The 15,569-nt window shown below is 35.2% G+C and overlaps 2 protein-coding genes across 6 annotated transcripts; both read left to right on the forward strand.

Annotated features, from left to right (window-relative positions):
* Nucleotides 1-7: 7 nt before the first annotated feature.
* Nucleotides 8-7,071, forward strand: LOC107263088 (biorientation of chromosomes in cell division protein 1-like 1). The gene is made up of 3 exons (XM_015729925.2): nt 8-353; nt 625-4,457; nt 5,105-7,071. Exons 1-3 carry the CDS (start codon nt 222-224, stop codon nt 5,205-5,207), a joined length of 4,068 nt encoding a protein of 1,355 aa, XP_015585411.1. The 5' UTR covers nt 8-221; the 3' UTR covers nt 5,208-7,071.
* Nucleotides 7,072-8,187: 1,116 nt separating this feature from the next.
* LOC107263096 (mitoferrin-1) lies at nt 8,188-15,167 on the forward strand. Of its 5 annotated transcripts, XM_025080462.1 has the most exons (7): nt 8,650-8,781; nt 9,148-9,348; nt 11,290-11,382; nt 11,658-11,940; nt 12,163-12,387; nt 12,500-12,710; nt 13,027-15,167. In XM_025080462.1, exons 3-7 carry the CDS (start codon nt 11,374-11,376, stop codon nt 13,259-13,261), a joined length of 963 nt encoding a protein of 320 aa, XP_024936230.1. In that variant the 5' UTR covers nt 8,650-8,781; nt 9,148-9,348; nt 11,290-11,373; the 3' UTR covers nt 13,262-15,167. The 5 variants fall into 5 exon arrangements, with proteins under 5 accessions (XP_015585424.1, XP_015585426.1, XP_015585425.1 ...); XM_015729940.2 differs by lacking the exon at nt 9,148-9,348 and having other exon boundaries at nt 8,648-8,781; nt 11,290-11,405; XM_015729939.2 differs by lacking the exon at nt 9,148-9,348 and having other exon boundaries at nt 8,648-8,781.
* The last annotated feature ends 402 nt before the right edge of the window (nt 15,168-15,569 follow it).

Raw genomic sequence — 15,569 nt, forward strand, 5'->3', positions numbered from 1 at the left:
CTTAATTGGGGAATAAAACAATGCGTGAAAAAGCTACGACTCTATCAAGGCACGGTCCATTTCTATTCGTGACACATTTTCTAAGATGGCCGCTTCCTATGTAGCCTGGCCGTAAATAAAGATGGCCATGCTCCATTGCATAAAGCAGGTCTCGTAGTGAAGCATAGCAATGATTTTATGTGTTCTCGTGTAATTTTACTGTGCTTTGACTTGTAATTATCATGGAGGTCGGCTTGAGTAATACTCTATTAGCTGGTGATCCACGGTTAGTGGATCATATTGTGGGAGAAGTCAAATCACAAGGAATCTTTGATCAATTCCGTAAGGAATGCATCGCTGATGTTGATACAAAGGTATAATGCATTTTTTTTTATTATAACTTTATTTAACCTGATGTACTATTGAGAATTATGTAAATGATTTATTAATCTAAGTTATAGAAATTTATACCTAAGAAATAGTTTGTCGACATACATGATAGTATGATGTAAACATTTGTTCATGTTAACATTTGAATATTTTGTTGTCTTTGTACTCTTTTGTATATTAAATTATGCTTTATAAGTATAATGTTCATACAATAATATACAGATAGTAAATATATGATAATTTTGTTTATTATAGCCAGCGTATCAAAATCTACATACACGCGTGGAAGGATCAGTGAATTCCTTTCTTGCTAAGCAAGTATGGAAAGCAGATCTCAACAAAAATCAGCTTCGTGAAACCTTGCGCAAACATATACATGAAGCACCATACTTAGATACTGGTGTGGAACGCATAGTAGATCAAGTGGTAAATCCAAAGGTCTACTCTGTGTTTATGCCGCAAATTGAAGACGTAGTATACAAATTCCTGGGCTTAGAGAGACCTAAAGCACGAGAGAAAAACGGTTCTTGTGGACTTAAAGATTTGTTACCAAAAGATTTAGATCCTGTTTCTCCAGAATCTGACAAAAACAGTCTAAAAGATGTGTCACTTGAGTCTGTGGATGCGAACATGGATAATATTGATGTTAAGAATGATGAAACATCATTGTCAATTAATGAACAAAAATCGCAATTTATTGAAACTATTGGAGATGATAACTCTGACAATGCACAATTTCTCACCAATGAGAAACGATCAGAGAGTCCTAATAAAATATCAAGCAGAACGGCATCAAATTCGAATATAAACAATTCATTAAAATCAGATGACAAGGTAGAAGAAGATGAGGAGGATAGTCCAGTATTTGAGCCAATCGATATAATGAATCTCAATGAATCAAATATTTCCAATGATTCTCATCTTTCTGGAATATCTGAGTTAACAAGTCATAGATCCAGAAGCCCTGATTTTTCTAATGACTTTTCTCGGGACAATTTAGATTTCAGCAATCAAGATTCTCAGCTAAGCAAAGTTTCATCGGATTCACGACTTTCCATCGTTACTGACTTCAGTTGTTCAAACCATGCATCAACTCCGCTACCAGACACCTCCAAAGATGATTCCATCAAAGAGGAGTATGCAAAGGACAACTTTAAAGCAATCAGAGAATTCGAAACTAGTAAACATAAAGATAAAAATGCTTCTGACTTGGACAAATATAAAGATAATCTCATTCAAGAGTCCAAAAGTATTAAAAGTAATTTGTCCTCTAAAGAAAGTTCGAGGGATGCTACTGATAGTGCAATTAAAGATAAATATGAATCCAAAGATAAAAGTCGAGACAGTGATTCGTTCAAGTCGAAGTCGTCCAAAGAAAAATCGGAGCTAAAGAGTTATAAAGATAAAGAGAAGGATTACAAAAAGAAACAAAATCGAGACAGTAGTTTGAGAAACGAAAAATATTCTAAAGATAAGTCTAAAGACAAAACGGAAACGTCACGAATGGGTACAGAAAAAAGTCGTGATAGCTTCGAGAAAAGCAAAGAAGCTATCATCAAGCCCAAGGAAGAGAGGGTAAAAGACTCAGATAAAAAAGATATAGCGGTGAAAGAAGTTAAAGATTTAAAGGACATCTACAAAGAAAAGATCCGGGAGCTGAGGGAGAAGAAAGAATTAACCGAAAAAGAAAAATTGAACAAGGATAATAAAGACAATAAATCAAGTAAAGAATTCAAAGACAGAAAAGATTCATCAAAAGACAAAAAAGATAAAAAGGATTACAAAGTTTCATCATACAAAAATGCGAGTTCGAGTCGTCCGGAAAGTAAATCTGCAAAAATCGATGACAAATCATTAATTAAAACTGATAATAAATCAAGTACAAAAAGTGTCGATTCCAAGGATACAAAAAATGAATCAAAGGACAAAGGAAAGCGTGACGATCGACGATATTCCAAAGACAGCAAAAGTAAAAGTTATTCATTGATGAAATCAGATTCTGCCGAAAAGTTTGACAAAACAGACATTAAAAAATTGGTAAAAACTGATAAAGATGACAAAACAGAATTGAAAAAAGATATGCAAAAGTTAGTAACAAAGAAAGAATCGAAATATGACATACTAAATAAAGATTTGGAAAGGGGTCATAAAGCAGATAATAAAAAAGAAGCAAAGGTGGATTCACAAATCAAGGAGAGAAAACGCAGAGACGAGAAAAAATCAAAGTCAAAGGATGAGCATTGTAGTCTTAGAAAAAACTCAAGCGATAGACGCTCTACGGACAGAGATGGTTCAAACGGTTCAAATGGTAGAAGTTCACAAAAGAGCAACTCCAGTTCCAGTACCTCTTCTGGTAAGGCTGTCTCATCAAGTATCACAAAGGAATCCAGCAATACCAGCAATTCCAGCAGTGAGACATCAGACGGTATTGAGGAATCACAACTAGATGAATTAAAAAATTCATCAATAGAACCAATAACAAAAGTTTATAATGAATCCTGTGATCATCAAGATCAAACTATGTCAGAAACTAAAATTGATGACTCGGAATTAAATCCACAAAAGCTAAATCTTGGCTCGTTGGAGTTGACTCTGCCACTGAAAAAACGTCCACTGCTTGTTGATGATGCATCCAGCAACTTGGGAGAGAATAGAATTAAAAAACCGAAATTCGCAAAAAATATATTCGAGGCCAAGAAGCTGATGAAAGTTCGCAAACGTATGGAAAAACGAGAACGATTGCACAATGAAGAATTACAAAGGAAACTCGAGGTTGAGACTGTAAAGGAATTGCAGCCAGTATCGTCACCACCACCACCGAAACCATCGGATGACCCTGATAACATCAGTACAATACCTGACGAAGAGCGCGTTCAGATCGTTGAAATTCCTGACGAAGATTATGAACAGCCATATCCGGAAAAGCAGACAAATTTAACTTTAAAGGAAAGCTCATTTGTAATACTTGAAGGTGAACCATCATTACGATCTAATGCACATTCTACTTTATCTGAAATGGAACTATCAATAAGACAGTCATTGACTGAAATGATTTCTGATACTAAATTGATAGAAACCACTAACGTCATGACAACTATTGATAACCCAACAGAACCGCAAGGAACAGCGCAAGCAGAAACCAATCACGTAAATTCAGGTGAATCACAGAAGAGTCCACTCTGCAGTAAAGTACTAGTGAACTTATCATCGAGGAATCCAGAAATAATAAATATTAATCAAACAATGTCTGAACAACAGAGTTCAACAAATGCTATCCAAGAATCGTTAACGAATAACGAAAAATCTAAAGAATTCATTGAAAACCAGGAAATCCAAAATATTCCCTTAAGAGTTAAAGATACATCACATGCTGACAAGTATATTGAAGAAAGTCAAAATATCGACGAAATCATCAAAAGTTCTACGTCAGCATTCTCGAATCAAAATGATACAATTCAACGTGCAGAGAGTTCAGTGAGGATAAAAGAAGATCCAATCAAAATTAGTACTGTACTGAATTTGGAAAGTGAATGTTCAACTACTCATGTCAGTAAAGAATCCAAGCACCATGACAGTGATACTGAAGAATCGGAGAAACAGGAGATCAGCAAGTTAAAATCATCAATGGGGCACCAAGAAGAATGCTTGTACTTCCAAGCTGACAATGAGAAATATTTGAAATTTTCAAGTTTCCTAAAATCGTATGAACCGGATGAGGGTGCCAAGAGTTTAGAACAAATGATAGAGAGTTTGGGTGGTCAAATGGTGTCATCTTTTTCAAAAACCATGGCGCCTCCATTGCCCAAACGTAAACACTCGACAAGTCCTCTATCCGATATCCTTATTAATACCTCGAATAATAATAACGATGGGCACAAAATGTTGGATGCTTTAGCTGATCATGACGGTCCGAATAGCATAAAGAAAAGGAAGCTAGCTCGAGTTAAAAAACAAAGAACAAATTCAGGTCCTTGTACACCCCACAATCTATTGAACGGAGAGAACTTTGTGATGCCCTTAAGTCCAGAGAGCGATGTATCAGCCACCAGTGAGAAAATACCATCTCATCCCATAAAAGATGATAAAAGGTACTACAAATCCTTCTACTACAGAAATATTGGCATGCAATTATAAAAGCAATAACTATAAAAGCATTAAGAGAAATATTAGTGTGAATTTATTTGAAATTCCAGTAATACATTTAAATTGATATCATTAGCATATGTTGTGTCTGTTTGACATGAAGTCAACACAGTAATTATAAAAGCATGAGACAGATCTCTACGCTATCTCTTGGAACTGAAACAACATATTATGATTATTTTTTTTTTGATAACACTTTGAGCTGTTAGAGAGTTGCAATAACTTTTCTCAAAGAAGAATTCATGTATTTTAATGCTTTAACCCCAGTAGCAAAGAAAAATTGACGATTTTTTCAAGCACTAAAAAAATTCGTACGAATCATTAAATTTTAGTTGTATTAAACATACCAATGATCCATGTAATAATGCCATGCGATCAGAATAATGTGGATTAATACTAGCTCATGCCCACAAGCAAGACCTCATTGCCGAATGTGTTTATATATTTTATAGAAGATAGATACAAAAAATAGCCGTGACTATCTTCATTTCTTTTATTGGCATATTCTCTTGGCATAAAGAACAGTAAGAGATCGTTTAACAAGCAGTGTGATTCCAATTGTAAAACATTTGTTTTTATTGGATGATTGCAGTCGACAGAGAAGCAGTCAACGATATTCGAGTGACGACCTCTACAAGCCTCGGCCACTATTTTCCAGCTCGTCCCGACGAAGTAGAAGATCTAACCAGGCATAGCTAGTGGTCCATGGATTGAGATACTGAACCGCTTCAAAAGAAGATCCAGCAACGAGTGACAGGACTGGAACGTTGTACAAATTTTCAAGCAGTACGAGTTTCAACAGTTTTCAGAAGTGCCCTGCTGCCAGTTGCTTGTGCGCTTACCCGTCTTCCGATAGTGTTGACCGGACGATTATTCGAGATATTTTGAAAACTTACTTATTCGACAATTCATAACGCCAAAACGAAATTGCAGTAAACATTAATAATCTATGTCAACACTAATACCGCGTTATTGTTCAGATAACTGGACTTCTTTTTATCCTTCAACAGCAATCTAATCCCTAACACATTACGGGTATCACAAAGCAACAGATGTAGAATTTATACCTATAAAATCTATTTTCCATGCCAGAAAACGAAAAGGCATGTACATACGGTACTTCCGAACGTAGAAAGTGAAGCAGCTGTTGGGCAAGATCAAGAGAACCTTAAGAAAAGTTTGAAATTTAATAAATTATTATTGAAATACGCGCTGAAAGTGTGTTGCAATAACGTAATAGAAAAGTAACGTAATAAATAATACTTTCCATAATAATAGATTTGTACCATTTCGAATCTTTGATAAACAGTAGCGAGACACGTTATAGACCATGTATAAATATATTCACTGTGTATAAACCTGTATATTGGTATATTACAAATATGCAAGTACTGTATATTACTAAAAAAAACTATTTAATATATCCCTTTGCGTTTGAAATAACATAGTTGACTGTAATATAACAGTGCCTGAAATTCATAATATAAGTTATAATGAAAGAATATCGTATGCTGCACCTGCGATAGCAGCATTGCCTCAATAAATTTCAATTGTAGTTTATTGGCTTCCAAATAAAAACAAATTTTTGTATATGTTATATCGTATACGCGATATCATCCTGCATTATGACAAAACTCGTTCTACATTTACATAGTCATTTTTTACAAATATTGATATTTCTCTTTCATTGATTATTTCCCTAGCAATTTTGACCACCTTCATTTTCGGCTAATTTACCGTAAGTACCACCGGGAAGTCATCGAGTGGTTTTTACAAAAAAAAAAAAACCGAAGAATCAGTCATAGCAACTTCAAAAACGACTGCCCTAAAGCTTTGGTGCATCGGCGACTGAAAAAACGGCCGAATAAAAATGTTCAGGGAACTCGTTTTAAGAATCGTTACGACCGATTCATCGGTTTTTTGCAAAAAACAAATCAGTGGTTTTTAGGATAATTTGACGGTGGTTCAAATTGCTAGGGTTATTACAGTATCAATTAATAGACACTGAATAGACAATAACAACAGCTTCATCAGATGAACGTATACAGATTACGCTCATCATGTCTATGGAATTATAATTTACATATATCTTCATGAATCGTGCTTCCCTAAACATCTTTATATCATACTATGTACAATCACAACTGATATATTATCATACATCTCATTTCATAATGAACTACCTTATTAAAGATTATTGTAATATATCAGAATTCAAAATACATATTGGTGTTATTATTCGAAATATACTGTTATCGAGCACTCGATAAAAATTTGTTAATTTTTAGTGATGTGTAGGTTAAAGATCATTTATGGCCTTGTATAGTTATAAGTAGAAGGTCATAAATAGTCACTTCAGTTTTCCTATGCCAACAAAAACCTTTTACACTGTAAGCATGCCTCTATTTCGTTCCTTTCTCGATTATGCAATATAGCATAACATACCCTGTAACGCAACAAGCTAGGAATTGCTTACGATATATTGAACATCAAAAACTCTTACCATCTATCTAGTTATCTTGTTATTTTTCCTGTAAATACATAGTTACAGCAATCGTACAACCTTGTTTCTACAATTTATTATAAATTTATACATATGCAATGCGATCAAAAACCGTCATGCATTATCCACGACTAGTCAGCATAATTTCATATACAATAATTTGCGAATCTTTATATATCAAATCATTCAACTTTTTGGTCTTGCGGAGAGAAAACAGAGCGCTACCGGCGGTTAACAATTTTCAAATATGTATTTTTGGAGAATCGATTACATTATGCAAAAACTGCTATCACTTCTGCAAAAGAAGATGGTCATCTTACTATATCGTTCCTTATCATTGCTGTGAATATCAAACGTCTCGCGACGTCTGCATATGTACATATATTTGCTATAAGGTTGTGACAAAACTTTTAACGAGAATTTATAACAGAAGCCGGGGAAGTCCGAGCCGCCATAAACAGATTGACAGCTTTGAAAGATTTATTCTATCTGCTGTTATAGTGTATTACTATCTTTCATGCAAACGACATTATTGTCTATGGATCCTATTAATAGACATATACACTAAACATTGTAAATATTGAGAATATCATATAATTGAACACCATCTAAGGTAATAGTTATTGCAATGATTGAATCGACCGGCCAGATGTACTGCGCAAATAATACTGCGTATTACGTATGTATGTATGTACCATTCGTGCATTTATTTTTGATATCCAGGTACACAGCTTGAGGCAACTAGTACGACTGCTGGGATTATTTGTTTCAGAGAAAAGCATACATACGTAGGTACCTGCCTCTGTTATATGTTACACTGTTCATTGTAAATTCTAAGAAGAAATTCTATTATATCTGGAATCACGCTAAAGAAATACACATTGATGTTTACGCGTCCATCTTCCAATAAATCCATATGTGTATCTTATCATCATTCTTTTGAGTACGTACAACTGTAATAGTACGTTCGAACAGTCTGAAAAAATTGCATATTCCAAATGCTAAAGATAATATCAATACAGTCTAATTGTAAGGTAATTCACTGTAAAATTTACTCTAGCACGAAAGGAATTCGCTGCTCGACCGGCATAATGAAAACTTCCATGTCACCCAGTATATCTTATAGTATAACCACGTGGTTCGGAGCGCAGGCGCGCCACGTGCTCACTTTGCTAACCTCCTTAACTTGTGTAACGACTTTCCGGAGCAGTTCTCTTAATAAAATGCGAAAGGGTCGTAGCCTTTTTGATCGCACGTCTGTACAATTCAATGTAAATTACATATTCTGATGCGTACTAAGTCACGTCATTTTTCATCCAGTGTGGATTTTCCGATTCTTGGCAATAGAACAATGTGGTGGGGATAACCGTGTGAGAGTCAGTCTACTACCAAGAGCTACAGCTTGTACAGCAATAACGCGGCCCCATTAAGACATGATCGTCGTGTACGATCACATGTCGCTTAACTGAACGGCCGCTTTTTTTCGAATCTCAAGAAGATTGTAGAGTGATTTAAAACGTGAAGGTGCCTAGGTTTTTACACAGACAGTGGGTTAGCTGAAAAAGAATCGCGTGGTGTGTCAGGAACGTGTTAGCCCCGCGACATTTCAAAGACCCGCAGGAGAGCTATCCTGGTACACTTCGAAAACTATGGATATACAGGATTACGAGAGTCTGCCTACGTCCTCAGTGGCTGTACACATGACAGCAGGTGCCTTTGCAGGAGTTATGGAACACTGCATCATGTATCCACTTGACAGTGCCAAGGTACAGCCTCTACTTACCGTCATGTCTTCTTCTGAGATTTACATAACCTATGCGTCCATTGCCTCTCGTGTGACTTCTTGGATCTTAAACTATCTTGAGGAGACTTACCAAGTTGTGCTGTAAGGATGTACAGTATGGGATTACTCGAAAGGAGTCTTTAGTAATTCCTGTGATAATGAAATATCACAAGTTGTATCGGCGATGATGGTATACTCGGGGTATATTTTATTATCTCTTATTGGGAAATGTAACATATGAACAGGATGCGGTTACGCTGAGTTGATATACTTTACTGGTGAATTTCAGGATGTTTTATTCTTTGCTAATGATTATTTAACAATGTTCTTTGTCTTATGAGACTTTTAGGATTTATACCGATCCCGATGTTTACATCAAGAGGATGAGTTTACCTTGGGAGCATTCAAATTCATGGAAATCACATGTGACTGGTGACAAGATCATTCTGCAGACTTTGTGCTATAAACTATTTGCGAAGTTGTAAATAATCGCGGTGATTGAAGACTTTGCACGTGAAAGTTTTCTGAATGGGAAGGAATATTTTGGAAAGTAAATATTATTCTACTGGAATATTATATATCCCTTATGCAGGAATGTATGAGGTAGTGCTGTAAAATTCGAGTTCATTTACTTCAAAGAACAAACAACAATGTTGAAAAACAAAATTCTCTGCAGTGATGTATTAAAATTATAAATTGTGTATATTGAAACATGTTAGTTAATGCTGTGAAAGGTCATGGACAGGAGTGACATCATTCTAAAATATGCACCATAAGAAATTCATTGTATGCAAAAGATTGATTCTTGTTAAATAACTGAACAGATGTGAATAATAAGCCTTACACCTCCATATTACACATATTCCATAAATTTTTATACAATCAATATATAAAAATTTCTAAAGATTCTACATATAGAATATTATACTGCTCTTGAGCATTTAGCTGATAACTTGATCAAAGTGTATGTGTTTCTATGAAGGTATTTTTCTAATCATGTCAGTTGATTGTAATGGTAATTCAATTCTGCCAAATACTTGATAAATATACTGCAATCTTAGAATGCGCTATTTAAATTGATCTCACTTAGCATTTTGAGTATATGAAATATATAAGTATGAATACTAAACTTCATAACAGAACACATCAATATCAAGGAAGCTAAACACCGATATTTATTTTTCTAAATTAGATATAAACAATCATTCAATATATTATATAAAAATTCAGTGAATACAAGTATCCAGATACAAATGTAACGATCAATTGCCACCTTATTTTGTATTCTTTAATCATATTTAGTATTTCTAGTTTTCCCATGTGACATTACAAAATTTACTATAATTACTTTTCATCTATGCAAAGAATTACATCACATTCTATGTACACTAGTTTCAAAGTAATTGTTCTTAATATAATTCTATCAAATGATCAATTCTTTGTACAATACACCAACATGAAAGCACATAAACCAATTTAAAAGATATAAACATTACTTCCATGAACTGGCAAATAAATTACGACTAACATAGATAAACAATGAAATATGATATAATCTCTTGGTAAACTATTACTTTTTCTTTCATTTAAATTACAAAATGTCGGTGACTCCGTCGAGTGATTGTGGCATAAAAGCAATAGCGCACGCGCATATCTTGCACTTGTCGCATATTTACTCACTAATGCACTCATCTCTTTATATCTTCCTGTATAAATCAAATGCACTAAACCCTTATGGCTTTCTGTTAAACCGCAACTGTTTCGTTTGGTCATGCAATATTTTCTGAGTGAGGCACCAATTTATATTTGGGTTGACCAACAAGGTAGATATTCCTGTGCGTTCAATGTGTGTGTATATATATATATATATATATTCACTCGGAGTGTGGCTTCCTCCGTCACACATCACACATTATATAACGTACCGGCTTATGCAGCATAGTCTATTTCTGGTTACCTTTTCTGACGACGGTCCGTACAAACGTTTTCTGTCCTCCGTGACTAAAAAGTCTACTGCATTTCACAGATGACTGGGCACTCAATGACTGTTCAATCGGAATTCCCTTAAGTTGAGGAAAATGAGCAGAGTTATTCTTGCAGAGAAAGGATAGTGTTAAAAAACTAACACGTCTCTCCCGGCTGACATAAATTTGGACGCTTATGTAATCATCTATTCCATACAACAAAACATGCGTAGCGATAGATACCCACAATGCGTGTAACAATGATTTTTATGTTCTGCTTGATGATCTTCATAACTCCACTGGAACAGTACTCGAGCGTCATTTTTTCGAACAAGCAACAGACACGAGAAATGTCTGTTTGCATAATGCAAGTCATGATATTTAAAACTAGAGTTACTTTTTTCGCATGCATAATACATATCAAGTATTAGCCCGAGGTTTTTCACTGTCTAGGAAGAAAAGGAATAGGAGACACCAGTAAATTCACGTGTCACTTAATAATTTTACTTTTGAAAATTCTTTTATAGATCTCGAGAACCAGGCTGGGACATATTCGTAAATTCTCTTACAGATTCTAAGATGCACTCGTTCACGATGTGGGATTCGAAGAAATGTTAACGGTTGGAACTCCTTATCATTCCTAGTACGCTTGGAAATTCTTGTAAAATAATTTATCACATTGCAACTGCTCTTATGTATCATACAGCGTGACTGCAGTTACGTTATTAAAAAAATATTTCAAACGCTATAACGGTTAATTGTAATGTCAAACCACTATAATGTTTGCCAAGACAAAATGACACGTGTCATCATTGCATCAGAACTAATAAAGATATTGAAAGATACAGTCGCTGATACTTATCAACGTTCTAATAAATTTGTTATCAATTTTCAGACAAGGATGCAAGCTTTGATACCAGGTCCTGGGGGAGGTGGAGGAGTCGGTGACGTTCTTGTGAAGATGATACGACAGGAAGGTTTTTCTCGTCCCATCCGGGGTATGGGGGCAGTGGTTGTTGGTGCAGGTCCTGCACATGCCTTATACTTTTCATGCTATGAATTTCTTAAAAACAAAATGATGAATCAGAGACTACCATCCCAATTTAATCACCTCGTATACGGTGCAGCTGGCTGCGTGGCTACTGTACTCCATGATGGAGTGATGAATCCAGCAGAAGGTGAGCTTATACGAGTAACCCTTCTAGAAGTAATATTATTATGACAGCTTATACTGTTCTTTCATGTGATATAATAAAATCACTTGAGAAATGGTCATTAAATATTTGTACAATTATAAAGACTCATAATCAATTTATCGGCTCGTGGAAGTGTATTCTTATATACGTTTCCCTCCATTCTCAAATGCTAACTGCTTCAACGAAGCAAATCTTCCTTTACAGTGGTGAAACAACGGCTGCAGATGTACAATTCTCCATATAAAACTGTAACGAGTTGTATGCGACACGTGTACAAAACTGAAGGGTTATATGCATTCTACCGAAGTTACACAACCCAGTTGGCCATGAACGTGCCTTTCCAGTGTGTCCACTTTATCGCCTATGAATTTGGACAGTCCATCACAAATCCGGACCATTCATATAATCCAAGGGCACATGTGATCTCCGGTAAGCACTATTTTCAAGAGTGAGCAATCTCATTAAACAATGCCAAATTTTCACTGTAGAAAGTGGAGCCACAATTTTACTAGATCGCCTGTCGCCTTTCTTTTTGCCTTAGGCGCAATGGCGGGAGCGATCGCAGCTGCTACCACAACACCTTTAGATGTCTGTAAAACTGTACTGAATACACAACAGGGTGGTGTCCAAGCACAAGGGATGGTAGACGCATTCAAACAAGTTTACAGGTTCGGAGGAATACAGGGTTACTTTAGGGGACTTACTGCAAGAATTATCTATCAAATGCCAGCTACTGCAATATGCTGGTCCACGTAAGTAAAACTTTCTGCATTGTATCTTAGAATAACGTTAGTAGTTCGATTTTTCAGAGAAATCATTATAACATATTTTGCCATAACTGCTTGAGACACTATCCGATGCGATAGCATCATTCCGATGTTCTTATTACCACGTTTTTCTTATCAAGAATCGTGATAATTATCTTCTCTTATGTGTTTACTTTGTAATGTCCTTGGGCAATTCGATTTTTAACGTGAGCTATATCAAACATATATATGTATATACATAAGATTATAATGTATTAGAAAATCATCATTCAGGACTGATTGGGTAATCTATGATTCACAGATACGAATTTTTCAAATACGCGCTACATAGTAGACAGGATGACACACATGGCTTGGATGCGAATGATGGCATCAATGGAATAGGTCAGAGTCAAGCTATTTCCTCGTCCTCGGTGGCGGCTTCCGCTGTTGCTGCTGGTGCTACTTCTCCCAGGTCTAATAGCTTTCAAGGAGCTGGACTCTATTTCAACAACAAAACCTCTGGACCGGTATTGCTCGAAGTGACAAGGAGTTAGGCTTCTTCTGACAACTACGTAACGCCAGACGAATCGAAAAACTTTACGATCGAGGTCCGCCATGAGCCGATTTTTACATTTCGAGAGTTTATTATTAATGAGCGATATTTTGTTAACCCGATTGTTAATACGATATTATTCTGTACGCGTAATTGGTAAGAAGTATGAAAGAAAATTGATGATTAGAGAGGTTCGCGGAGCCAAGTGCAGGCCGCAGGCTCAATGAGAATGACACGTAGTTTAAATCATTTCGATCACTGTATTACCACGAGAGTCCCACGTATTATCCACATTGCGGTGTCAAGTATAGAGGAATGCAAGTCTCTTTGGACAAGATGCACTTTATACCACATTAACATAATTGACACTTCTTAAAATCTAGATGCATTAAAATGATTGACTAGTATTAAAATACAAAAAAAAAGAAGCAAACAAATGGAAACTAAGCCTTATCATTTCTGACTAATTATTATTGGTTCTAGTAAACAAAAGCGTGCTAAGACTTACTGTGACGTATTTTTAAAGTTATCGAGCGACGTCACGTTCGAAATGACAAACAAAACAAGTGGGTAACAATAACTAGGTAATTAGATATACCCGGTAATGTCAGACTTATGTGCAAAACAATGTTTTAAAGTGATTTTCACAGTCAATAAGGTGTTACATTCAGAATGACTTTTTTTGTATCAAGTGAAGTTCACTTTGCATGCCAACACGATCTTTTCCATCAAACCGCGAACTCATCTCGGATGAACCGTACGATCATCTCAGTGGCGTTAATAGAGACCTTGAGGAAGATCAACTTTCAGGTAAAACTATCTCGATGACAAAATAAATTAATCCTGGTATTATTGGCTGCTATCCAATTAATTAGATCTAAATGCAATAATCAGTGGTATCGTTCATACGGGGCATTGGCAATTGCGAGTAGCTACAAAAAAGCATTGCTTATCTACTGTCATATTTTTTAAATTCTGTTTATTCCTCAAACTTGAGGTAACAGTATCTTATATTATCGTGCTATCTCAACATTTACCTGCAATGAAATTACAATTGTATAACGATTCTGCATCTACACGTACTGGATGTCTTGAACTTAAGAAGTTGTATATTTTCGTACTCTACCAAAAAACTAGAGCGACGATGAACACGTACGCATTAATTTGAAAGAAATTAATTGTAATTATAAAATTTATCTATTTCTGTTATTTTTGTCCCGATATAGTACGCGACTTGATGGCCCATGCTCCACGTGAACAGCCAGTTTGAATTTGAAGAGCTTCTTTTCATTGGAGTGCAGCCTAAATACATTCTGTACAATAAGCATAAGCTAAGGAATATATTGGTGGGGTGCATGCAGAGAAGGTAAAAGAAAATTAAAAATATACTTAGCATAATGAATATCGCATAATCGTTTCGTTAGGATAGAAAAGTTGTAAAATTGAAATTTCAGGTATTATCTACTTCTTGAAAATTGAGAAAACTATGGGGCATGTTTGTCGCTTAAACAGGATAAACTTTCGACGTTATCAGAACGATTTTTAAATTAGATCGTTTCGATATTGAAATAGCGTGGTTTGTTTATAACGTAGTCATCCACTCTGACTGTGGAAACCATAAAAGTATTAATCGCATGCACCTGCATCAATTCAACACTTGGTCATAGTGGATGACGTGACGCGTTTGAAATTGAAAATGTCAAAAGCACAGGAATCAGCTATATGTAAAGTATATGGAAAACAAATTTTCATCAGCTATGAAAATTGTTGTGATTGACAGCTGAATTATTTAATTATTATACTTGCAACTATCATATTAGTGAGCTAATATTTAGTGTGGCGTTGCGAAAGAAAACTCAAGGAAGCCAACCTGAAAAGATTGCATTAAATGCTACTTATAATTTCTACATGAAACTTCGTGCAGACGTCTTTCAACTTTTTTTTATCTTGTTAATACAATTAAATTACCCCATGAAGGATCTGCAAAATTTCCCTTTAGTCGTTAATAAAGTGAGATATCCGTTTAATTATATTTTACTGTATCATACAATATTGCTTCCTGTGGCTGTGATTACTGGGTCAAACACATACGATGTTGACTTTAAGAGGGAGTAATGTCATGTGAAAACTCATTATTTCACGCCATACATATTTATTATTTTCTATTGTTAAAATGTATAATTAATCGTTATTGTTTAGAGTTTGCGATTACACGGAGACTTTAATTATTTAACGAATTCAGTCATCCATTATTACATTATATCAATACTAGAATAAATTAAATCATGTATGTAAGAATATATGCAACA

This window comes from Cephus cinctus, unplaced genomic scaffold, assembly GCF_000341935.2.
Source record: "Cephus cinctus unplaced genomic scaffold, Ccin1 Ccin1_scaffold0132, whole genome shotgun sequence".
NCBI lineage: Eukaryota > Metazoa > Arthropoda > Insecta > Hymenoptera > Cephidae > Cephus > Cephus cinctus.

What these genes read in the sequence shown, in the direction of transcription:
- LOC107263088 (XM_015729925.2), top strand. Translation starts at nt 222, where the DNA reads ATGGAGGTCGGCTTGAGTAATACTCTATTAGCTGGTGATCCACGGTTA. An exon ending in TCGCTGATGTTGATACAAAG is followed by an intron (nt 354 to 624) that starts GTATAATGCATT and finishes TGTTTATTATAG; the next exon opens with CCAGCGTATCAAAATCTACA. An exon ending in CCCATAAAAGATGATAAAAG is followed by an intron (nt 4,458 to 5,104) that starts GTACTACAAATC and finishes GGATGATTGCAG; the next exon opens with TCGACAGAGAAGCAGTCAAC.
- LOC107263096 (XM_015729938.2), top strand. Translation starts at nt 8,665, where the DNA reads ATGGATATACAGGATTACGAGAGTCTGCCTACGTCCTCAGTGGCTGTA. An exon ending in ATCCACTTGACAGTGCCAAG is followed by an intron (nt 8,782 to 11,657) that starts GTACAGCCTCTA and finishes ATCAATTTTCAG; the next exon opens with ACAAGGATGCAAGCTTTGAT. An exon ending in AGTGATGAATCCAGCAGAAG is followed by an intron (nt 11,941 to 12,162) that starts GTGAGCTTATAC and finishes CTTCCTTTACAG; the next exon opens with TGGTGAAACAACGGCTGCAG.